Source organism: Aulonocara stuartgranti (assembly GCF_965226115.1).
Source record: "Aulonocara stuartgranti genome assembly, chromosome: 3".
Taxonomy (NCBI): Eukaryota; Metazoa; Chordata; class Actinopteri; order Cichliformes; family Cichlidae; genus Aulonocara; species Aulonocara stuartgranti.
The window spans coordinates 15094865-15121017 of record NC_138941.1 but is presented as its reverse complement, the minus strand read 5'-3'; the positions used below and the strand labels follow the sequence as shown (position 1 = coordinate 15121017).

Genomic DNA, 26153 nt, shown 5'->3' with positions numbered 1-26153 from the left:
TTTGATAACAAGAAAAAAATATATTTTCAGTCCACGGCCTGAAGTTCTTCTCTGACATCTTCTGCCATCAGCTTTGTCTGCTGGTTTGAAGACAATAAACCACAAAAAAGATGATTTAGTCACTTTGTCTGCGTCATGCAGCTCGAATGTGTCGTGTAACGATGTTGAATAGCCGTCGTTATCCCTCTGCTGTGTCAGTAGGATTGTACTGTACAGCATCTCATTGATATGTGAGGAATGCTAATGTAACACGATAACAAACTTACATCATTAAAACATAAAGGACAGGAGATATTTAGATATTTTTATATTTATATTACATTTTATAGCTGACAGATATTACTAAATAGATAGAATTTACTAAATAGCTGGATGAACATGAAAAATATGTCTATAATAACAAATGACCATGAGAGCCAGTAGAATTAATTCAACTGGACACTCAAAAGACGTCCTTAAATGCTCTTTAAGTGGCAGAACAAACGAACAAACAGTTAATTGCTTACTTGAGATGAAATCTGCTCAGCTACTTTGAAAACAGCTTCTAACTGGTTCCTCCTTTAACAGGATGACTGCTCAGGGGTAAGGCCATCATGCAGTCCAGCAACCTTTATGGTTCTGCTTTGATTCACCAGGAACTATTAGGGAAACCTTCCAGCGCCTCCTGTGAAAGACACAGGCATAAACACACAAACATTTATTAACATGTTCCACAGTCTTCCAGTTTGATTTTCTCATCCTGTGGACAACAACGTACATGGATGCAGGTTTATTGTTAACTTTGTAAGGTTTATTTAGTGAACATATCCAGCTGCAGCTCCACTGTGATCCTGAACTGGATAAGCACTTAAGAAAATGTGTCAATAAATGGACATACATCAACTTACTATATTTATCCAAACAGACGGGACCAATAATGCTTCACTGAGTTAGAGACTTTAACGTCTCTTCTATGTAAGAATGTCTCGTGCTGATAGACCTGCAAACTTGACAACAAAGGTTTTTCAGACTGCATGTAGCTGTCCTCTATGTCAGCTCACACATTTACATTTATGTCACACTTATTTCTGCTTTCCCATTTTATAATTATTACTTACATTTTGATTAGATACCTTGAGTTTGTAAATGATCAGATTACATAATTGGAATACAATGTATCCAATTCAGGGTTGCGGGAGGATGAAGCCTATCCCAGCTGATACAGGACAAAGACAGGCTGCCAGTTTATCGCAGGGCTAACACGATATGTGTAACAGAAAATCCACTTAAATGTTTGATATTTCTTATAATAATCATAATTATGACTATTATTTAAAGGTTTCTTTATAAATACATTTTGATTTTTTAGAACCTCTAAAATATAAACCTGAGCTGTTTCAGATTCTGACCTCTGACCTCACTGCAGCTCCCTCTTGGAAGTACGTCTGCTTCTTGTCTTCCCCAGTGTTGACCGCCTGCCCTTGATATCACGTACTGTACCTGAGGAACAAAAAAGGACAAACACTTGCCTTCATTTAAGAAGTACATTCATACAGAGGTAATCTATGGAAACACACTAGTTCACCCTTTGGGAGGAATCAGTTCCTGTGAAACATTTCTGTAAATGAACATCATGTGGAGAATGAATGAAATGAGTTCTTCAGGTGACTCAGCAGTCCCACACTGACAAATGAAATCTAGTTAAACTATTAAGCATATTTGCTCTTCTGAAATCTGTGTTAAACAACAACAAACATAAATTAGTAACAAAAATACAGCTGAGTAGAGGCTTTACAAACCACCAGCAGCCATAATGCTAAATTTTAATCTTCAAATGTTTCTGAGCCGTCTTCAACCTGCTTTTAACACATTAAAGTCCCACAGTCAATGCAGCCTGACTCAATCCTAGATGTTCAGCACACAGAGACACAGAGGTGCTGTTTAAAGTTTAGTGTTAACCTGAGTCACTGATCATTTGCAGTATTACAGAGTCTGGCAGTCTTTGCATGATGTCCACGTCACTGTAAGTTTCTAGCTGACTCTCAGGTGTGACAGGTGTGCCTGCAGGAAAGAGTAATAATAACCTGTGTTACGCCCCAGTCTAGGGGTACAGGAACGCAACACAAGTTTGAAAGAATTGCCCCGCCCTGGTCCCCAAAACCATTAACAAAGGGAAACCAATTTCTTAGTGAATCGTGATTTACTTTTCTGCACTGCAAAAATGAAGCTCCGGGGTGAACAAAGGCCAAAATAACAAACAAAACAAGCTAAGTCAGGAGGAGGTGTTATCTAAAACCCTATGTGAAATCAAATATCAAACAAAAGACAAGCGCTACACCTAACTCCCTACCTGAAATAAACAGGAGAAAACAGTGCAAGGAAAACAATAAGGCAGCTCACCCCTTCTGTTGCAGTGCTATTTACAAGGCTATTTACAATGAAAACTAATGTACACACTATATACAAAACTCCAAAAAGTCGCACAAAGTCACAGGCACAAAAGTCTCAGGTTTTGGAGGCCAGGGTCAGGTCTGCTGCTGCTGTCAGTGGCTGCCCCGGGACAACTGCTGGTGAGGGATTTGAAGAAGATCACATGGCCAGGGGACCAATCAGCAGCCGTCAGCTCATCCACTCCGGGACCTGCAAAGACTTAAAGGCACAGACAACAACAACAGCCACCAAAACAGATTATGGACAGGGCCATAACACCCCCTTCCCAAGACCAAACATCTCCCCTAAAGATGTTTGGCGCTTAGGGGTTCCGAAAACCACGTGACAGCGCATCTGCCAGTACATTCTCTGTCCCTTTCTTGTGATGGATCTCCAGATTGAAATCCTGTACTAAGAGGGACCATCTCATGAGCCTTTGGTTAGAATTTTGCATTCGGGTCAAAAACACGAGGGGGTTGTGGTCTGTGTAAACAATGACAGGTGCTGAACTGGAACCGACATAGACCTCGAAATGCTATAGAGCAAGCAAAAGAGAGAGAGCTTCCTTTTCAATGGTGCTGTATTTCTGTTGGTGGGAGTTGAATTTTTTCGAAAAGTAACCAATTGGGTGATCAACACCCTGCCTATCCTCCTGCATCAGCACCGCACCTGCATCGTTGGCGCTGGCATCCACCTCAAGTTTAAACGGATGTGTGAAAACAGGAGCGGCAAGTACTGGTGTGCTGCAGAGGAGAGCTTTGGCAGACTCAAAAGCATTCTGGCATGTGGGGGACCATACAAATGGTTTTGACACACTTGTGAGACTGGTGAGAGGTGCAACTACATCTGCAAAATTCTTACAGAAGCCACGATAATAGCCGGCCATACCAAGGAACCGGCGAAGCTCACGTCTAGTGCGAGGCATAGGGAAATCTAGGATAGCCTGGATTTTAGCCAGCAGGGGGCGCACCTGTCCCTGACCCACCTGCTTCCCTAGATAAGTCACAGTGGCCTTACCAAAGTCACATTTGGCAAGATTTAGGGTAAGGGATGCCTCTTTTAATCTTTCAAAAATCTCCGTGAGTGTTCCAAGGTGATCTGACCAAGTCTCTGAATAGGCTACAATGTCGTCTAAGTACACTTCACAGTTTGTGACACCACCTAAGACAATGTGCATAAGGCGTTGGAATGTGGCAGGGGCATTTCGACGGCCAAAAGGCATGACGGTGTATTGGAGGAAGTGATCAGGAGTGACGAAAGCAGAAATTTCAGATGCACGCGGAGTGAGGGGAACTTGCCAATAACCCTTTAATAAGTCCAGTTTGGTGACAAACTTTGCGGAGCCAACCCTGTCAACACAATCTTCCATGCGGGGAAGAGGGTAGGAGTCGGGTTTGGTCACACTGTTCACCTTGCGAAAATCACTACAAAAACGTGGAGTTTTGTCTTCCTTCGGCACAAGAAGGCATGGGGAACTCCAGGCACTCGAACTAGGGACAGCAAGACCATTTTCCAGCAGGTAGGAAACTTCTTGCTGAAAAAGTGCACGTTTGGTAGGGTTCACACGATAAGCGTGTTGTTTGATCGGAGGGTGGTCACCTACATCTATGTCATGTTCGAGGACAGTAGTGCGAGACGGAGTGTCAGCGAACAGAGATGGGCAATTATTGTTCAGAGAACACACATCGGTCTGGGCAGCCTCATCTAAATGTCTTAGGTGAGATTTCAAATTATCCAATATTTCAGAGTTTCTGAGTCGGGAGCAACCCTCAGCACAAACGAAAGCTAAGCCATCACTTTCTGGGCTATACTGAGACGGGGATGCTGGCACAACTACCGACACGGCAGACAGCGCAGCGGGGGATGAGGAGGAGTTTACACCTGCATCACGAACAAAATAAGGCTTCATCAGATTAACATGACACACACGACGCTTTCTCCTACGGTCTGGGGTACCTATAACATAATCTGTGTCACTCAGTTTCTCTTGGACAGTATAGGGCCCACAGAACTTTGCCTGGAGGGAAGATCCAGGAACGGGTAGGAGAGTCAACACTTTGTCACCCACTTCAAATTTTCTCTGCACGGACTTTTTGTCGAATTTCCTTTTCATTTTTTCCTGAGACGCGGAAAGAGCCTCGCGTGCAATTTCGCATGCTTTATGCAGACGCTCCCTAAAACAACTTACGTAATCTAATACGTTCTGCTCGGGGGTAGCTGTGTCAGACAGATATCTCTCTTTAAGCAGCCGCAGGGGACCACGCACTGTGTGTCCAAACACCAGCTCTGCGGGACTGAAACCCGTGGACTCCTGCACACTCTCCCTCACCGCTAGAAGGAGAAGTGGCAGACCTTCGTCCCACTCTCTTCCTGACTCGAGGCAGAACTTCCTCATCATGGCTTTTAAAGTCTGGTGGAAACGCTCAAGCGCACCCTGTGATTCGGGGTGATATGCACTGGATTTTTGATGCTTGATGGATAGCGATTTTAAGACCTGAGCGAATATCTTGGACATGAAGTTAGACCCTTGGTCCGTTTGAACTGATTTAGGCAAACCGAAAAGGGAGAAAAAGTTTACTAATGCTCTGACAATGGCTTTGACTTTGATAGTGCGTAACGGAATAGCCTCGGGGAAGCGTGTGGCGGCGCACATTAAAGTCAAGAGGTACTGATGTCCTGACTTGGTTTTTGGAAGCGGACCTACACAATCGATGATTATGTGCTCAAATGGTTCGCCTAAGGCTGGGATTGGATGCAATGGAGCCGGAGGAATAACCTGGTTGGGTTTTCCGCTGACCTGGCAAACGTGGCAAGAGCGGCAATATTTGGTCACATCAGTCTTCAAACCTGGCCAGAAAAAGTGACGCAGAATACGAAGGTAGGTCTTCCTAATTCCTAAATGTCCAGAGAAACTGTCATGTGCTAGGCTGAGTACTTGGTGTCGGAAATTTTGCGGTACAACTGCTTGTTGAAATACGTTCCAGCCAAGATCACTAGAGGAGGGAGGATGCCATTTGCGCATTAACACATCATTTTCAATGCTGTAGACACGGGGATTCTGATCGCTTGAATTTGCGGCAAGTAAACATTTGGCCAAAGTCGGGTCATTCTGTTGCGCATGAATAAAATCTGTTTTGTTTACCTCAAAAGACAGGTCAGGTGTAGCGGGTAGCAGTTTATCAGACACACATTTTTCAGCTTTTTCCACAGACAGTTCAGCTTTCTCAGGAACAGCTTCAGAACATAGAAAAGAGTCAGACAAGTCAACATCACCATATTTACGCTTGTGGGCGCGTGTGACAACACAGGCAGGAAAAACAGAGGGCAGACTGTCAGCAGCAGGCTCAGAAACAAAATCAAAATCATCGACGGGGTTTTCAATTACTTCAGGGATCGGGAAAACTTTCCCATTGGCTAGATCATTCCCCAGAATCATAGTAACCCCCTGCACGGGCAAGCGAGTGCGCACCCCAACTGTTACCGGGCCCGAAACGAGAGGCGACTGTAGGAAGACTCTGTGCAGCGGAGCTCGTAACACACTCATTTTCACTCCCCACACGAGAGCATCAGCACCACAAAACGAGTTACTTGAGAAAGGCAACGCGCTTTCCAAAATGAGAGACTGGGCAGCCCCAGTGTCGCGCAAAATTACAATCGGCACGCGATCCTCCTCTATTCCAGTCAGTGAGGCGAACCCTTGTGAAATGAATGGTCGGTAACTGCTGTCAAGACTGTCATTTCCTGGTTCATCACTGACGGGATTAGGAGTAGCAACCGATTGAACAAAACCAATGCTTTTTGGCTTTTTCCATGTGCGAGTTTGCTCTTTGCGACGGAGCGACGGACAATTGGCAATGAGATGGCCAGTATCATGGCAATAAAAGCATTCTCGGACAGTCATGGGGACCTGATCAGGGCGCGTTTGACGCTTAGGAGAAACCCTCAAACTCCTCGCAGGTTTCGACAACGGGGCACATTCACGGTGCACAGCTGAAAACGCAACGCGATGGGTCAACACAAACTCATCTGCGAGAACAGCAGCTTTAGACAACGAATCCACCTTTTGCTCATGGATATATACAACAACATTCTCTGGAAGACACGTTTTGAATTCCTCCAGCAGGACCAATTCTCTTAGCTGAGCAAAGTCCTTCACTTTACTTGCAGCTAACCACTTATCAAACAAGAGAGTCTTCTCCCTGGCAAACTCTACATGTGTTTGGTTGGCAGATTTTTCACATGACCGAAACTTCTGGCGATATGCCTCCGGAACTAGCTCATAAGCCCTTAAAATAGTGGATTTCACAATTTCATAATCCAGGCTGTCATCAATAGACAAGCTCGCACACACTTCCTGTGCTTTCCCCACCAATTTACACTGCAGCAACAAACTCCACACATCCTTGGGCCATTTCAAAGTGGTTGCGATGCGTTCAAAGGCATTAAAGTAAGAGTCAACTTCACTTTCTCTGAAAGGTGGCACTAAAGCAATTTGCCTGCTTGCATCAAATTGGTCAGAGGAGAGTGAATCAGAAGATTTACTCACAATTTTACTCACTGGGGTAGAGGTAACATTGCGCTGTCGGGAAGGATCCAGCTCCATAGCCCTTATGCGGAGATGCATAAGCTCAACTTCTTTGGACTTAGTCGCAAGCTCCACCTCTTTCAGGCGAAGGGCGAGCCCAAGATCCTCCGTAACCAATCCTGTTGATTGTCCGGCTGGGCTAACGTTTGGGATCTGAATGGCAGCAGGAGCCTCCGCCCTTGGCGACACCCGTCCACTGGGAGCTTTTGGGATGGTTGCAGCAGCTTCTGCTCCCGCATCCACCACCAAACCTCCAGTCGCCTCAACCGGCCGAGGTTTCGACTCCGCAAATACCCCCTTATCCACCAGCTGAGCTGTCAGGCACTGCTTAATTTCTGCCTTTTTAGCATGTAAAGGCACACTAACATTAAACAAATCTGCCACCAACAACAAATCTGCCTTTCTGCATCGATCCAACTTATCCATGGTGGGTTGTAGTGCAAAATCATCCACGTCAAAAGTCATCGTGACTAGATCACCCCCAACACTACAAGAAAACTGCCAACCAAAAACTGCAGACAACCCACAAAACACAATGAGCAAAAAGAATGGCAAAAGAAAAAAAAAAAGGACGAGCCCCCACTTTATGTTACGCCCCAGTCTAGGGGTACAGGAACGCAACACAAGTTTGAAAGAATTGCCCCGCCCTGGTCCCCAAAACCATACACAAAGGGAAACCAATTTCTTAGTGAATCGTGATTTACTTTTCTGCACTGCAAAAATGAAGCTCCGGGGTGAACAAAGGCCAAAATAACAAACAAAACAAGCGGAGGAGGTGTTATCTAAAACCCTATGTGAAATCAAATATCAAACAAAAGACAAGCGCTACACCTAACTCCCTACCTGAAATAAACAGGAGAAAACAGTGCAAGGAAAAACAATAAGGCAGCTCACCCCTTCTGTTGCAGTGCTATTTACAAGGCTATTTACAATGAAAACTAATGTACACACTATATTCAAAACTCCAAAAAGTCGCACAAAGTCACAGGCACAAAAGTCTCAGGTTTTGGAGGCCAGGGTCAGGTCTGCTGCTGCTGTCAGTGGCTGCCCCGGGACAACTGCTGGTGAGGGATTTGAAGAAGATCACATGGCCAGGGGACCAATCAGCAGCCGTCAGCTCATCCACTCCGGGACCTGCAAAGACTTAAAGGCACAGACAACAACAGCCACCAAAACAGATTATGGACAGGGCCATAACACCTGCATCCTGAGGTTTGTCATTTAGTATTTAGTATTTATTTATTTATTGTCATTGTCAAGAACAATGAAATTGCGTTTGGGGCTTCCATACAACCAAAAAAAAAAAAAAAAAGAAGAAAATAATAAATACCCCTTAAAACCCAAGTGTACATATTTAACCCAGTGTGACTCCAATGCAATAAGACAATCCTTAGCAATAATGTTCGTAGAAATTCAGACAAAGACCTGAGAAACATGACAAAATACAACAATGCAACCCATTCAATATTATTGTACTGTGAGATATGATATCAGATATGATAGTTATCTATTTAAGAAAGAGGGGGGGGAGGGCAGGAGGGGGAAGAGAATAAAGATATGATGCACCAATGCAGACCAGTTCATTGCTATTAAGAAGTTGGATATGGTTATTGTCCGTGAGAGGGGGGCAGAGAGTTCAGGAGCCTCACAGCCTGTGGATACAGGCTGTTGGCCAGTCTGGATGTTCTGGCCTGTATAGACCTGTACCTTCTCCCTGAGGGCAGCAGATGGAAAAGGTGGCGCGCAGGGTGATGTTGGTCCCGCAGGATACTGTGCACCCTCCTCAGACAGCGAGTGGGGAAGATATTACTGATCTCTGGCAGACTTGTTCCAATAATTCTGCCAGCTTCTTTCACCACCCGCTGGAGTGCTTGCTGATCGGCCTTGGTGCAGCTGGGGAACCACACTAGAAATCCATACGTCAGAACGCTGCTGATGGCACAGTTGTAGAAGTTCAACATCAGAGATCTGGGAATGTGTGCGCTCCGCAGTCTCCTCAGGTAGTAGAGGCGCTGTTGGGCCTTCCGTACAACTGAGGTGATATGGTTGCCCCAGGACAGGTCCTCGGTCACAGTTACCCCCAAGAATTTAAAACTGCTCACCCTCTCCACCGCCTCACTGCCAATGAAGAGAGGCAGATGGTTGTTATGACCCCTCTTCCGGAAATCTACAATGATCTCCTTGGTCTTTTTGGTGTTTAAGACCAAGTTATTGTCGTGGCACCATGACTCTAGTTGTTGCACCTCTGTCCTATAGTTTGTCTCATCATTGTTGTCATGCAGGATTAAAGGAGCCAGGCTTTGTTCACACAGCTAGGATTGTATTTTACACTGACCCTGGGTCAGTATAAGTATCATACAGTTTAAACGAAGCACTGAAACTTGCACATATTTATTACAGATGCACTGAAGCTAATCGAGATATTTGCTGTCAATCTGTGGCTGCGATTAAACACTTTACTGGAAACTTTATTAACTAGTAACTTCATCAGTCATGACAGAAGCTAATATTTCTGCTAACATCGTTTAAACAGTAACAGCTTTACTCCAATATAAGCTAACATTTACACCGTAACTTTAAGCTAGCACCATAAAGACGTAAAACACGTAATAATATCTACAAATGCATCTTAAAGCTGTTATATTAGCACTCGGTGTATTACTAACATAACCACATTAACATTATTGACACTCGCTGACTTTTAATAGTCATTCTATAAATGCTGTCCGTTTAAACGGTCTTACCTGTACACACTGCATATCCACCGGATTCCAGCCAGAGTATGGACTGATAACAGCCGAAGCGGGTGAATAAAGTCACCCAGTCGCTAGCTGTGCCATTACCCGGCATACACCACTCCCTCCATAAATGCAATAAACCATACAAAAGTATCGTTCTACCTGTTTCTCAGGTAGTTGTTTACAGTATATAATTTATTGTGTTCAGTATACGTCACTACAATGTGATTTCGGAAATATATAAATATATGGACAACAGGCTCTTCCGCGGCAATCTCTTCAATCGGAGGACCCTTCACGTCAATTCCCGACGCGAGGGGGGTACCCTGCGCGTCCATAAGTGCAGCAGAGGGAGCCTGACCATGCGTCACACGTTTGACGAGTTGGGAGTGAGAACGTGTTGGATAACAACGAGACGGCCTACCTGAAGGAGATTAGGAATCTGGAGAACTGGTGCCAGAGGAACAACCTCCTTCTAAACGTCAGTAAGACAAAGGAGCTGATAGTGGACTTCAGCACTAAGCAGGAGAGGAACTACCAGACCCCTGTCATCAACGAGTGCCCAGTGGAGAGAGTGGACAGCTTCAAATACCTCGGAGTTCACATCACGCAGGACCTGTCATGGTCCTGTCACATCAACACCGTGGTGAAAAAGGCCCGTCAGCGTCTCTACCACCTCAGATGCTTGAGAGACTTCCAACTGCCCTCCAAGGTGCTCAGGAACTTTTACTCGTGCACCATAGAGAGCATCCTGACGGGAAACATCTTAACCTGGTTCGGGAACAGCACCATGCAGGACAGACGAGCTCTACAGAGGGTTGTGCGATCAGCTGAGCGCACCATCCGCTCCGAGCTCCCTGACCTGCACTCAATCTAAGCAGGCGGTGCTGGACCAAGGCCAGGAAGATCGTGAAGGACCTCAGCCATCCCAACAACAGACTGTTCTCTCTGTTGAGGTCAGGAAAGCGATTCCGCTCCCTGAAGACCAACACAGAGAGACTGAGGAGGAGCTTCTTCCCGCAGGCGATACGGTCTCTCAATCACAATCATACCACCACACAGTACTGACCCACACATATAGTTCTTACACACACACTGGACATTCTGGACTTTGTTTTCACTTCATCACTTAAATCACTGCTGCTGTTATTGTGTATATATTTATTTATACTTCTTGTGTATTTTGTTCATACATTCTTATATAGTTCGATATTGTGTATTGTGTATTTTGTTGTACAGTTATTTTATTTTCAATTTAATTTATATATTTTATCTTATTCTTTCCCAGTGTGTTGTACAGTTATTTCATTTTTAACCTTAATTTATATTTTATTCCTTCCTAGTTAAATTTACCCTTTTTAATTTTTCATATTTATTTCCTATCTTATTCATAGCCTTTTCCTTTTTTGTTTTCTTTAGGTCACGAGCAGTTGTCCAAGCATTTCACTACATATCGTACTGTGTATGACTGTGTATGTGACAAATAAAATTTGAATTTGAATTTGAATTTATAGTAATGCGTTATTATTGCAAACCTGTTTTTTCCACAGAGCGGTCATGAGGCGCAGTCCCACTGCTCTCAGCTTGGGGGAGCCGGCCAGCATGTGCAGACTGTGCAGCACGATCGGGAAGCAAAGCTGGAATATTACAGCACATATGATCAGAGCCAAGTTTACAAGAGAAACACACAGTTACAGCTGAAGAAGGCAGATGTTAGACGATGACTGCTGGTTTGGAGAGTCCAGCTTCCAGACAGAGTGCTTTATACTACAGAGCACTGCATCTATCCCACACAGAGGCTGCTGTGGTGGAGTCCAATCCCAGCTCCTACAAACTGGGTACAAGAACCACTGTCTGTGTTCACACAGAGAAAACTGTGTGGAAGACGTGGGAATTTCTCTTTGCTCCTTTGTCAAAGTTCTAAACACTGACAGGGGAACATTTCAGTTATGTGCACAAACTGATTTACCAACATTTGCAACACACAGTGCCCTGCTAATGGTTCTAATATTGCGACCTCCACACTAACCTAGAAGGGTCTGGCTGCAGCCACCGGGGAGCTCCACAGTAACCGGAAACACGTGACCTCCATGGTAGGTGGAAATACGTTCCTGCATGGATCATCGACTGTGAAAACCTTGCAAGTGGATCGTAAAGGTTGGTACAGAGTCTTTCATGTCTAAATTTGCTGTTAATAATTATATAATTGTAGGAATCATCTAGTTTGCTTACACTGATTACGTTGGCACTTTGTTAGCGCTACAACAACGGTCAGACCTCCGAGGTATCTAAACTTTAGTAAGAATGTGCACTTTTGACACCTCTGGTTAGCATTTAGTGGTCAGTTTCAAACATATTTGATTTTTGCTTGTTATGAACAAATTCACTTCACTACTTTTCACGATCTGTAACATCAATGCACATTGTTCCATTTACTGCATATTGCACTTTATTCATGTCTCTCATTCCACCTGCAAAAACATTGTAAAGGTCGTCACAGAGAGTTTTATATATGTATAAATACTAATATTCTCTATTCATTCTGTTTTATTGCCCAGATGTTAGTTAGCCTTTGTTCAATTGTCTTTTATATGTCAATAGATACGTATGTCACAAATAAGTGTCTTGTGAATTATGTTTTTGTAAAGAATTTTCTCCCAAATCTCTTACGTGCTAACTGTAACGTGTTATATCTGCTAAAACCTGAACTTAAATGTGTATATGGTGTTTATTAAAAAACAAAAACTGAAGAAACTTCTTGAATAAAACATCTTCAAGACACTTAAAGCAGTTCAGACGCTTTTCTTTCCCAGCTCCACTGTCACGGCGAGTGAGATGAGCCGTGTGGAAAATAAAGGAGGATCCAAACGCAGGCACTTGTATGGGTGTGAGGGTGGTTTATTAAACACAAAAAGGAAATGGACAAACGGCGAACGGAGCAATGACTAAACTAAACTGGGAACAAACTAACTATAGAACACGAACCTGGACATGAATGAGAGCGGGCGGAAACAGATGCTGGTAGACTGCAGGGAACCACACAGATGAAGCAGGGTGGAAACACAGACGGACCAGCAACTACAATGACGGCAGACATGACTTAAATACACAGAGAATCACAGGGGAATTACACACAGGTGGTGGACACAGCTGGGAATAATCAACAAGACGAGACAAAGGTAAACCTGAACACACTCACATGAGACGCAGACCATCACAATAAAACAGGAACAAGCAACCATCACACTAAGACACAAACTCGACATAGAGAGACAGACAGAAAATGGCACATGGAGCTAGACAAATACTAAGCAGACACAACTGAAGAACAAATCCTAAACACCACAGAAACATGAAACTCAAATAATAAACATCATCATAATCAACACTACAAGAGAACAAGAAAACAATCCCTGATGCAAACTAAAACCAAAACATAATAAAACTCAAACTACTGGGTCCGACGGACCCAGAACCGTGACAGTACCCCCCCTCTAAGGACTGTCCACCCTGTTAGCTTGGTTAAGTAGCCATGAAGAGTAGAAGGCCAAGTATGAGTTTCAAACAGTAAACACATTTATTTTTAAACCCTGCAAATAAACAACATTAACATCAAAAGTTTTACATTTCCTAAATGTATCCCACAATCTGAATATAACACCCACTTCCCTACATTTGATCCGCTGTGTTAAATATGATTAAGAACAGAATGCAATCATTTGCAAATCCTATAAACCAGTATTTTAAACAAAGTGAGAAAATGAAACATTTAAAGAAAAATATTAGCCCATTTTGAATTTGATGGCAGCATCCTCTCTCCATAAACTAAAGGCTTTACGATGTTTAGTGCTGGACCATGTTGGTTAATGTGTAAACTCAACAGTTTCCATTTTGATTAACCTGACCAACATCTAACATAGAACACCTTTGAAGTGGACCTCGCACCCTGTCGATAACTTCAAACACGTCGAGGTCGCAGAGGCTGAACTTTTACCCAGCATCACAAGGAGCGCCATAAACACTTGTTACGGTTATTAGAAGGAACCCAGCCTTTAGACATCCCCACAATGACATCGTGACCAAGGGTCTGTTGCATGATTTTTAACATGGCTACAATGTGTCGTCTGCTGAGTCATCGTTTAATACAACAACGTACTGAAAGAGAGCATTCAGCATCTGACTGAGCTGGACTAACCTTCCCTTTCAAAAGTGAAAACTGCAACATAAAACTGGAATACAACCAACTTCTAATGAAATGTAACATTTTATAACATGAACACAGATTCCAGGTGAGCTGTGTCCTCCAGGAATGGATTTACCAGAACAGGTATGAGGATGGTGCCTGACGGGCATGTACGAGCTGGAGTGGATCTCAGCTAACACAGGGTGAGGAGACAGACGACCGTTCACGCTCACACTCATTGACCAGTTAACCTAACCCCACTACCTGAATGTCTGTGAACTGTGGGAGGAAGCCAGAGTCCCCTGAGAGGACCCACACAAACACGGGGAGAACATCCAACCTCCACAGAGACTCTCTCTGCACTAAAAGCACAAAATAAAAATCACACCGTCATGTAATTCAAGAAACTGGTCTTAAAAACAGTTAATCTAATATGTCCACATGGAGCCCGTGTTAAGGTCCGTACTGGGCTTCAGAACATCAAGTGAACAACATCAAATGGGACCTGAGTGCGTTGTCTCCTGATAGAAAGTGCTGAGGATCAGAAGGACTCAGGGACAACACGATATCTGTCCAGCAGAGGGCAGCATTATTCCAAACGGCTCCATCCTAGAAACATGATGAGAAGGGAGCGGCTGAAGAGGTTTGTTTTTTCTTCCAAACTTTATTGAAATTATAAAGCGAACAGTCAGTCATTCCAGTTCAGTTTGTACAAGGTAAATAAGAGTAACAATATACAGTGCAGTGAAATAAGAAGGATAAATAAATAAAGGATAAAAAAGAAAAAAGAAAGAAAAAGGGGGGGAATGTGACAGACTTCATAACAACTTTGTACTTGAAAGTTGTGACAGCTCATTCGTTAAACATTTCTGAATGAATTTCAATCAATGATAAACCTTTTTTTATTGGAAGTTAATTTAAGAGAGTTTAAGTAATATTCAATTTCAATCAAAAACAAATTAAATGATGGGGTTGAGTTTTGAAATTACAATTATGTATATGGAATTTCCCTAGTAAGATGGAGCAGCTGAAGAGTGAACTGTCAAAAGTACTGAATATGACGTCACTTATTTATGTGCGAATGTTTAATAATTAAAGTCCATCCATCCATCTTCATCCGCTTTATCCGAGGCCGGGTCGCGGGGGCAGCAGCCTAAGCAAAGAGGCCCAGACCTCCCTCTCCCCAGCCACCTCCTCCAGCTTATCCGGGGGAACACCAAGGCGTTCCCAGGCCAGCCGAGAGATATAATCTCTCCAGCGTTTAATGTATACTCAGTCCCCAAGGACCCCAAAGAGCTTTACATATCCAGTCATCCATCCATTCACACACTGGTGATGGCAGCTACATTGTAGCCACAGCCACCCTGGGGCACACTGACAGAGGCGAGGCTGCCGGACACTGGCGCCACCGGGCCCTCTGACCACCACCATGCATGTGATAATGCATGAATTAAATGTAATCTTAATTGGAAAGTGTGCATACTGATATTAGCTGCAGCTTTAATCTTCTCTGCTTAACTTCTATATGCAAGACACATTTTAAAGATAAAGTAAGTGACTAGTTACTACTTTATGTTTGTATCTTTATGTAAAGTAATAAATGTTGAGGAGACCTTTCAGTATGTGTTCACCTATGGAAGTGTATCAAGAGTAAAAAGTGACTATACACAAAATGATAGGAGTCTATCTTTGTGGCTTTCTGTGATCAAAGCTTTATAATAGTATATTTACTTTTAAACATGAGTTATTATAGTTCGGATTTTCAGTTCATGTTTCAAATGCATTATTTGCCATTATGATTTTAATTGTGATTTAAAATGTGAAAATTTTAGCTGTCCTCCATCATTCTCCCTGAGGAGTCGAGTTACGGTGACTTTGTATCTTCTACAAGAAGTTAAAAAAAAAACTGTAGAGGAAAAGATGGCAAAGTCCCAAGACTTACAAAAGGAAGCCTATGCTAGACAAGTCCAGAAGTACAGAAACTTTGTGTACAGCGTTGGAGATGAAGTTCTTCTTTTGAACATGAGGAAACGTGGAAGGAAGGGAGGAAGACTTGATCCAGATTTTTACAGGACCCTACACCATTCAAGACATCGCTGGCAAATGTGTGAGATTAAAAAAAAAAACACGGAAGGAGCAACTTTAAGAAATCACTAAAGCATTGACCATATCAAGCCGTACAGAAGAAGCCACCATGTAAATATCAGTGACAATGAAAAATACCCAACTCACAGTCAGACAGTGAACAGCAGCACAGACCTGAAGATGCCCCCCTGCCATCCTACTGCTAACCCTCAGTGCCAGCAAAGTCCAGAGGATACCAGACCCTCTGTTATTCATTATGCACCCAAAACGGCTGACAACAGTTGTTGCTCCCACAAGGAGTTTAATTGTGTTCCAGGACCAGAAACACATGAACAAGAACTTCCCTCCCGGAAATAAAGCTTAGAAAATGAAGGTGGCATAGTGAACAACTCTTTTTGACCCATTGGTCATTTGCTGCCAGTTTGACGTTGCAACTTGATTGACTGTTGCATGACTTTGTTTGCATTTTGCAGTCTTCAACTCATATTGGATATAAAGAAACATGCAAAGTGCACTGAGCTTGTAGAAGTCTAGAAATGGATCTGCCTGTCAGTAATTTTCTATTACTGACCGCTGTACCTTTCCTATTTCTCTGCGTGTAAATGCATGCCTATTGTATTGACTTTTTTCCTGTTGTGGCCCGTCGGCCTTTACCCAGCTTATCCACTAAAAATCTCATGCATGCCTGAGCTAACTTATCATATTTTTCTTTTAGTAAAGAGGCTATGGCGTGCAAAGGATACTGGGCGCCTGGAGTCAGTTGTTGGAAGATAAAAGTTATTTGATTCCTCTTTTCGAACACTGCAGGGGTCACGGTGGTTTCTGATGAGGTAAGAGAACTTATCATTATTGATTCTGATTTCGAGGTTCTGCTCCTTCTGAAGCATTTGCAGTGCAGAGACCATTAATAGTTTAAAATGTGCGGGTAGGTCGGGGGGTTTATATTGCAAAACTCTAAGGTTTCACCCATTCACTTCAACAGGAAAAAATGTTATCAACCACAACACAGATGTTGTGACATCTGTGACATCATAATATCCAGTTTCAGTATATGCAGAAAGAACCTTTATCAGCAATTCTATTCCTTTAGATGTTTTTGTGTACAGCACTCAAGCAGTTACTTCAAAGATTGTTGCTGTTGTTGTATAAACTCTGATTATTCAAAACAGGTCATTGATGCATACCTGCACCTTGTCATTGAGAGACGAAAGGAAAGTAAGAAATGTCCTTTGCCTACTAATTTTGATATATAAAAAAACTTATTTACTGTTCTCTAACATTTTTGTATACTTGTGCAGAATGCTGCACACCTGCTCTGTTCAGTAGTTGCAAGCTCGTTGTTTTCTGGGCAGTTCAGATGCCTCAACAAGGTATGTTGAAAGTTCAAAAGTGGTCCAAACAGTTGACTCCTTTCTGTTGCTGAGGAAAGAGTTCGGTTCCTTTAAAGAAGACTATATTTGAAAACACCCTAAGACGCATGGTACCTAAGTAAATCCAAATTACTCTGCACTTCCAATCCCACAGATGAAGTTCCCAGTTGAAGACATGTGGCTGTGCCCTGTGAACTTTGGTACGCACTGGATTCTTGTGGTATGTGTTCATATAGTTATTAATTTGCGTAATTTGTTGTGAAGCAGTTTCTTGCACAAAGTGGTTTTTTTTAAAATACGTTTTCAGTGGCACAAACTATTGTAATTTTTTAATTTATTAACTTTTTCTTCAGATTGTCAACATTTCTGCACAGAAAATACTGCTCATAGACCCCATGGGGAATGAAGGTGTTTATGACAGGAAAATTCTGCGCAACTGGAGGTATGCATTATTACTGAGGTATTATTCTTAGATAAAACATTTCTTGTTTCATTACAAACATTTTTGTTCAACTAGGAATTTTCTGAGGATGAGAGGGCATGAAGACACCATGGAGTGGCAGTTACAGACTATGCAACACAACAAGCAACAGGATTCCAGCAGTTGTGGAGTTTTAATGTTAAAGGTAACCCTTATTCAAATGATTCCATTTCTTGTTAGCTATAATTAAGACTTTAAGTGAATTTAAGTGAAGTGAAATTTATTTCGGTCAACAACAACAACACAAGTTATCATTTTACATAGAAGTACAGTAACAGTAACTGAAAACGGAATAGGCTGAAGCTTTGTGGATTATAATTATCCTATCCTTTACCTAATTAAGACTTTACATTCTAATTATGATCAATCTCACAGTTTGCAGAACACTACCTTGATTTTGGAGAGGTCGGTGAGGTGTCAACCACTACAGAGGCAGTTGTGCTGGAGCGAATGCAGATAGCTTGCACACTACTTGAAAATCGAGGTAAGTCCAGTAAAGTCCTTATCACGTTAGAGTGTGTACTTCCATTTTAAATAGTGCTTTTCAAACAGCACAGTGCAAATAGTGCTCTTCAAACACTTTCAGATAAGACCCTTCTCAAAGTCTAATTTAAAAAAATCAGGAGACAAATTTTCCTTGAAGTATATTTGGAAAAAATGTACTATTACTCCACCTAAACTTGGTTTATCTGACCCAGATAGACTGCAGGTCATAACTTACCTGAAGTTAAGTTCACCTCAGGTCTCTGCTCCTCCTGCTTCACCTGTTGCCTCTGTGGAAGCTCCGCCATAGCCACCACCAAACAACTGACTTATTTTTACACATCGACCAGCATCCGGCCAATCCACCACCTTTCATTGTTTATACCAAAACAAAAGTAAAAAAACCTCATCGGCTCATAAAAATGAAAAATCACCATCGGTATGCCCGATGGCCAGTCCAGCTATGGTCGTGCCATCAGTTAACCCCTCACGTGGCAACTGTGACACGCGTGCCCAGGGTTGCCGACCCCTGCTCTAAAGCATCTGATTTGGATTCCTGAGATCAAATATATTTTCCTTTGGCTTTGTTTTCTTCCCATTTGTGGCTTTAATGTAGTGTTACATCCTGTTTGTTTGCTTCCATCTGTATACATGTCCAGATTCACTGTTATGTTTCTATTCTTACATTGCTGTGTGATCACTGTTCCCTCTGCTGACTGATGTGACCTTTTGTATCTTACACTGATACTTGTCATATTTGTATCTGCACCTAAATGATAAAAAGTTTTCCATGCTAAAACACAGCTCCACCTCCTGCAGTTCTCCCTCTGAACCACTAGATGTCTCTGTTATCTAAATGAAGACGTGCAGCACAGCAACCACAGCAGCGCTCAGATCACACGTGTCCTGTTATTATGTATAAAAGCATGAAACAGGTGAGACAGGTGGGATCAATATTAATGTTGTGGAAATATATGAAAAAGCAACAGAAGAGTGAAAACATTTCGTGTTTCTAGAAAGATCTTTCAGCTCACAGCTGCTCACAGCAGTTTGTCACAAGTGACAAACTGCAACTCTACAGTACATCTACAGTATATATCAAATATATTCTGTATTCAAATCTATTGAGTGATGTTTGAAAGTCTTTCCAGGTGAGTTTGATCCAGGAGGGTCTGAAGCCAGAGTCAGACAGAGACTGTGCAGAGACTGTAGAAGGACAGAGCAGCAGCAGAGCAGTCCAGATACACTGATGATCCTCTGTCAGATCCAGAGGGACACACAGGGATGATGCTGGACTCTACATTGTGTCTGACAGTGGAGCTGTTCTCAGAGCAGTTCACTCTGCAGCACTGACAGTCATCTGCACTTCTTCTCATTCCTCTGTCAGTCACTGCTGGATGAAGCTCTCCTCTCCACCTCCCAGTAACATGGCCCAGTCAGAGCGTCTCTACACACAAGCTGCTGCTGCTTCAACCTCTCTGGATCATCAGGACACAGCTCCTCCTCTCTCAGCACACACACTGTCCTGTTTACCATCATCGCCAACACCTGCAGAGAGAAGAAGGAAGAGCAGAGGAGATAAACGAGTGTTTCCAGAGAGTCTTCATCAGCTGTCAGTTAGTGATGCAGCACATCCAAGGCAAGGCAAGGCAAGGCAAATTTTTTTGTATAGCAGAATTCAACAACAAGGTGATTCAAAGTGCTTTACAGAGACATTAGAAACAAAAACAAATAAAAAGCATGATTTAAAATTGATTAAAACAAGCAAACAAACAAACTAACTAAACACACACATTCACATTCACACCTGTTCGCGCGATCTGAACCCTTATCGTAAGGGGAGCTACCAGTCCTTCTGTGGACGAGTTACTTTCTATTTTAAATTGCCTGAATTTAAAATACTCTCTAGACCCAGCTGGGGAGCTACCCAGAGCTCTAAACCCACTTAACAAACAAACAAACAAACAAACAAAACAGTATATAAAATCAAAACAGATAAAATCAGTTAATGTAAGTTTTGAAATTTAAGCTTAAAAGTGTGGATTTGGTGCTTTATTCAAATGCAGCTGAGAATAGGTGAGTCTTCAACCTGGATTTAAATAAACTGAGTGTTTCAGCTGATCTGAGGCTTTCTGGGAGTTTGTTCCAGATATAAGGAGCATTAAAGCTGAATGCAGCTTCTCCGTGTCTGGTTCTGACTCTGGGAACTGATAAAAGACCGGATCCAGATGACCTGAGGGATCTGGAAGGTTCATACTGGGTCAGGAGGTCACTGATGTATTTTGGTCCTAAACCATTCAGAGCTTTATAGACCAGCATTAGAACTTTAAAGTCTATCCTCTGATGGACAGGCAGCCAGTGTAAAGACCTCAGAGCTGGACTGATGTGGTCCACTTTTTTGGTCCAGTATAAAGAGCTGCAGGGACTTCAGTGCTGGGACTGTACTAGGACTCATTGTTGCTTCAATCTTTGGATTTTTATTGAAGTTGATGAAAATGTTTTTCCCTCCTAGTTTGAGTTTGGACTTTCATTCATTAGAAGAACCTTGGTGTGTCCACTCTGAGCTCTGTAGGAACCCCAACAACAAGCCCAACAATCCAGATGGACGGTTCCAGCTGTTAACTGGAGGAATTCCATCCAAACATCTGCTCTCACTAAATTCTTCCTCACCTACAGACTGTGTTCTTCACTGCTTTAAACTTGGAAATGAATGCAGTCATTGGTCTGCGTGCTGCTTTGTTCAGAGAGCTGATTGGCTGTTGACAGTGTTTGATCAGAGCATGTCAGCTGTTACTATGGTGACCATAAAGGTCAGAAACAGGAAGTGTTTGTGTCCAATCCTGAAGCCTGTCACCATTCTCCTCTCACAGCTTCACTGAGAAGCTGCAGCTTTACAGGAAACACTGGATCTTTGTTTCATACTGACTGTGTTTAGTACAATACTGCTGACAGCACCACCCACTCACTCCATCACTCTACTGACCTCAGAGTCTCCAGTCTGTAGTCTGGACTCTGCTGAAGATCAGACAGCTGCTTCACATCTGAATCCTTCAGGTTGTTTCCGTACAGGTCCAGCTCTCTCAGATGGGAGGGGTTGGACTTCAGTGCTGCTGCCAGATAATCACAGCTGATCTTTGACAAACCACAGAGCCTCAATCTGTATAAAGAATGAAGGATGTAAGTTTATTAGACAAAGTGTGAGCTTGAAATCATTCAGTGTTTCATCATCTGTTCAGAGCTGAAGAAGGTTCAGAATGTAGAAGTTTAGAAAATGGAAACTCCAAACAGCTGAAGCCAACAGGAAGCAGCTTCAAACAGGAAACTGTGCAGAGTTTCAGACTATATGTCCTGATGCAGCCAGTTGGATTTTGGAGATTTGAATCTCTGTTCTGTGACTAAGTCCTTGAATCATTTCTTCCAGTTGGTCCAACAAGACAGACTAAGTATTGGACATGTGTTGTGGCTCCATTAGGGGAGCTTCTAAATGTGATGTGATGGCCCCTCTGGGTCTGTCAGGTCACAGCACTGAAGAGAGCTCAAACTGGGCACACAGTTGTTCCAGTCTGGACCAAAGACTCTATACTGGGACTGAGGGACTGCATTGACTGCACCCACTGGGACTTTTTAAAGGCTCATGCTCTCACATAGATCATCGATTTCTACTTACATTTCTTTCTGGGAAAAATGGGGATTACTTTGAAAACAGGAAGTATTTTCCCCAATAAGCAGCCCTGGATTAGTAAATCACTCCAACATGTTCTCAGGCAGAAGAAGCTGTCTTGTTATGAGGGAGAGAAGAAAAAGATTGAGGCACAGAAACTTGTTGAAAGAGAAATAAAGCAGCTAAAATCAGGTGTAAAAGTAAAGCAGAGGATGAGCTGAATAAAGGACACTCAAGGCTGGCTTGGAAAGGAATGAAGTCCATGGTGGGGATGCAGGACAAGGAGCAAAGATGAATGTGATGCTGAATCAGCAGAAGACTTGGACTCATTTGATTCCAGCTTTGATATCATTGATTTCAATGAAGAGCTTTGTGATTGTAGCAAAGGGCTGGTAGCTCTGAGAGTCCCACTGATGAGGTGTTTGTGTGGAAATCTCTTAGTGGGAGCAAAGAGAGAAAAAGCCCTGGTCCTGATGCTGTGGGAGGGAAATGATTGAAGTGTGCTGTGAGGAACTGACTGGGAGATTTTCACACATTTTCCAGTCCTCCTTGGAACAACAGGAAGTTCCCAGCATATGGAAACAAAGGTTAAGTGTCCTATGGCACTCAGTGATGATGTTGCTGTGGCCCCACCACCTCCACCTCTTTGTAAAGGAACTAACTGTCATCTGAAGCTTCAAATGAAACTAAGACTTCCTCCACTAGGTGGCAGTGTCTGATGAGAAAGTGTTAGTGGAGCTGGCCTGGAGTCAGAAACAGGAAGATGCAGGATTTGGGCTGAAATGGGGAAAAGTGGTTCGCACTAGTGCCTTAAAGCAAGAAGGTTGTAGGTTGAAGCTTGTTGGCCTTTCTGTGGAGGTTGGATGTTCTCCCACAGTCCAATGAAATGCTGCTTAGGTTCATTGGTGCTTCTAAATTGGCTGTAGGTGTGGATGTGAGAGAGTGCTTCTCTGTCTCTCTCTGCTGGCCCTGTGATGGACTGCTCACCTGTGCAGGTGGACCACGCCTCTTGCCCTATGACAGCTAGGGCACAGGCTGCAGCCCTGTGAGCCTAAGCTGAATAAACAGTTAGCAAAAATGATTCATAGATGAAGGTCAGAGTGTTCCTCCTTCTCTTTCCCATCATTCATGCTGGCAGTGGAGGAGATTTGGATGTTGGACTGTGTTTTGGATGATGTGTGTATGTTTGTGTTGGACTGCTGTCTGTAAAGCAAACGCAAATTTTGCTTTGGATTTCAGTGTCAGACAGACTTTAAGGTGGAATGAAGAGTTTGAGAGTTTCACAGTGAATTATCCAGTGGAGGATTTTTCTTCTTCTTTGAAGGTTTGAAATGTGAACATTGTTCTGCTGCAGTCAATGGACTAAACCAGAGAAGAAGAAAACAGACTTTACCATGAAGATCCTCAGTGTGGATCAGTATAATATCAGCCTGATGTCTGCAGTTTAGTGTCAGCACAACTTTCACATCATATTCATCTCAGCACAACTAAAACATGCTGACTGACCTCAGAGTTTCAAGTCCACACCCTGGACTCTCCAGAAAACCACACAGATGCTTCACTCCTGAATCCTGCAGCTTGTTGTTGCAGCTCAGGTTCAGCTGTCTCAGATGGGAGGGGTTGGACTTCAGTGCTGCTGCCAGATAATCACAGCTGATCTCTGACAAACCACAGTCCATCAATCTGTATAAAGAATGATGTAAGTTTATTAGACAAAGTGTGAGCTTGAAATCATTCAGTGTTTCATCATCTGTTCAGAGCTGAAGAAGGTTCAGAATGTAGAAGTTTAGAAAATGGAAACTCCAAACAGCTGAAGCCAACAGGAAGCAGCTTCAAACAAACACAACAAGAGAAAAAACTCTGAATGTTTCACATTAAAGTCGTACATTTATCATAAAAACAGGACAAAGACTTGAAAAAGTCGTGTTTTTCCTTCCAGGAACCACAAGGCTTCACTTTTAAAGGTGAAGTGTGAAAGAAATGGACATATTTGAAGTCCAACACCTTTTTCCAGTCACATTATTAAAGCAGACAAACTACAAGCTCATTTTCATTCCAACAAGTCATCTTCTGACCTGGACTAACAACACTGGTCTCTACGTGCAGCTGGCTGTGAGACCAGTGCTCAGGGAGCGTCTACAAAGTGCAACACTGAAAGAACATCACACACTCATTTGCTTCCATCATCCAACCTGAAGAGGAAACAGAGACGCCTCCCCTTCAAAGTAAAAGCTGCTCCTTTTGGACACAGTATCAAAGAAAGTCTACAGTATAACAGGTGTCGGTGTGTTGGTGGTTCTTTGTGTCTGGGGGTGGGCGTCCGGGTACACACCGGCTCACTCCTTGGCGGCCGCTTGTCGGGGCCTGGGGCCTGGGGCTCGCTCGGGCCCCTTTGGAGGTGGGGTGCCCCCGGCCTCTCGGCCTGGGGCTCGGTCACTCAGGCGCAGCTGGGGGCCGGCGGAGCTCACGGGCGCGTCACTGCAACTCCCCCTGACTTCTGCTCCGCGGCTGCTGGGCGAGCCCTCATCTGGGACTCTCCTCAGCTCTTACTGGAACAGTGGCGCGGCTGCCCCTCTGTTGGTCTTCCATGGTCTCTTGTGTTCTGGGGGCCTCTGGATGTCTGGAGTTTTGATCTCCTCCATACCCGCTTCACACCCTGGAGGACGGGGCTGTGGCCCCCCCACACTCCCTAGCAGATCATTACATGGAGAAGCCTTTGGGATGCAAGCATGCTGATCCACACAGGTATGCACACATGGGTATTCACAGACGCGGACTAAAGCTTTCTTGGCTGCTGCCTCAAAGCACACTGTGCGCTGTCTATCTTGCGTGCTGCACAATATCGTTTATTATTTAGTAAATATTGATATCTATGACTAGCTAGTTTATTGTGATGGTGCTTTGTTTTCTCTATTATTATGTTGCTCTTTGTTGTTTGCTGTCTCCTCTGTTTGTTTTTTTTGTTTGTTTGTTTGTTTTTTTTTCTCCATACAGGTGACCCAGGAGTTCTTTTTTTTTTTCTCTCTCTTCCCCCCCCTTCTCACCGTCTCTTCTCCCCTTTGGTTTTCTTTCTTTCTCTCCCCCTCTTTCTCTCATTCATTCCCCCTGTCCTATTTATTAAAAAAAAAAAAAAAAAAAAAAAAGACAAAGGATGAACTGAAGCTCTGCCATCACGTAATGTCGCATACTGCTGTTTCTGATGTCATTTAAAAAAAAAAAAAAAAAAAAAGAAAGTCTACAGTATAACATAGAAAAGACAGAACAAAGTTTTGGTTGTTTTTAAATTGTGCAGAAATGAAACTAGACTAAGCTCAATTATGTGACAGACATTTCATCCCATGTCAGTTTGGCCTCATCCTGGGCCGGATTATCCAGCACACACTCTGACCACAGTCCCAGGGGCAACGCACAGCTGGCTCCATCCAAGAGACAGGAAACAAACCAACACAATAATAAAAAGCACCATGTGATCTTCTTACATTTTCAAGACAAACATAGTAAAAACATGAGCATATTTGTTTCCTGATAATATGATGTGACAGGTAGAACAGAGTAAAGTGGTGGTGTTACAGCCTTTCTCCCCTCTGCTGCCGAGGCTGTTAGTCTCTCCCAAACTCAGCTACAGGACTTCCAAATGAATGAAAGCAGCAGAAGTGGCTTTACAAATGAAAGAGGAAGAGGAGAAGGAGAGCAGAGGGAGGCCACCCTGACCATCACTCCAGCTGAAAACATCACACTTCCATTAAAGTTGGTGAGAAAATGTTGAGCAGGATGAGCTGCTGGCTAATCTGGAGGCTGTAGCAGCAGCTCACAGTCACAGTGGATCTCCACTCATGAAAAAGCTCTGGCTGCTTCATTTCTCATCTCATATCAGAGACTTTAATGCTTCACTGAAGCTGTACTGTGATGCTTCCATATTCCAGTGAGGCCTCCATAATGATTTCAGCTGTTCTGTACACACACGGTGTGCCCTGTATGGCTCAAAGTCTCTGCAGCCTGTTTTTATCTGCTATCATCAGATCTTCATCATCCTCATTCACATCCCTCACACACTCTACAGCCTCATCAGCACTGACTTCATCTTCACTGACTGATGGAGCACAACATGAACCTGTGGAGGCTGAAACACTGTCCTGTCAAACATCTCCCCGTCACCAC

General features: G+C 43.2%; 1 protein-coding gene and 2 long non-coding RNA genes across 3 annotated transcripts in view; 1 reads left to right on the top strand and 2 right to left on the bottom strand.

The window, feature by feature from the left end:
- Positions 1-26153, bottom strand: part of LOC309702569 (uncharacterized protein) — a 1256944-nt gene that overhangs the window by 433686 nt on the left and 797105 nt on the right. The window contains 1 exon segment of the mRNA XM_082527162.1: positions 23502-23678. Within this exon segment, the coding sequence (XP_082383288.1) occupies positions 23502-23678 (177 nt within the window).
- Positions 21-1896, bottom strand: LOC309702637. The gene is made up of 3 exons (XR_014275657.1): positions 1389-1896; positions 507-664; positions 21-80 (listed from the first exon to the last, which is right to left on the bottom strand). It is a non-coding gene; the product is annotated as an uncharacterized lncRNA (long non-coding RNA).
- On the top strand, positions 17523-19374 carry LOC309702656. The gene is made up of 3 exons (XR_014275685.1): positions 17523-17590; positions 17724-17812; positions 17888-19374. It is a non-coding gene; the product is annotated as an uncharacterized lncRNA (long non-coding RNA).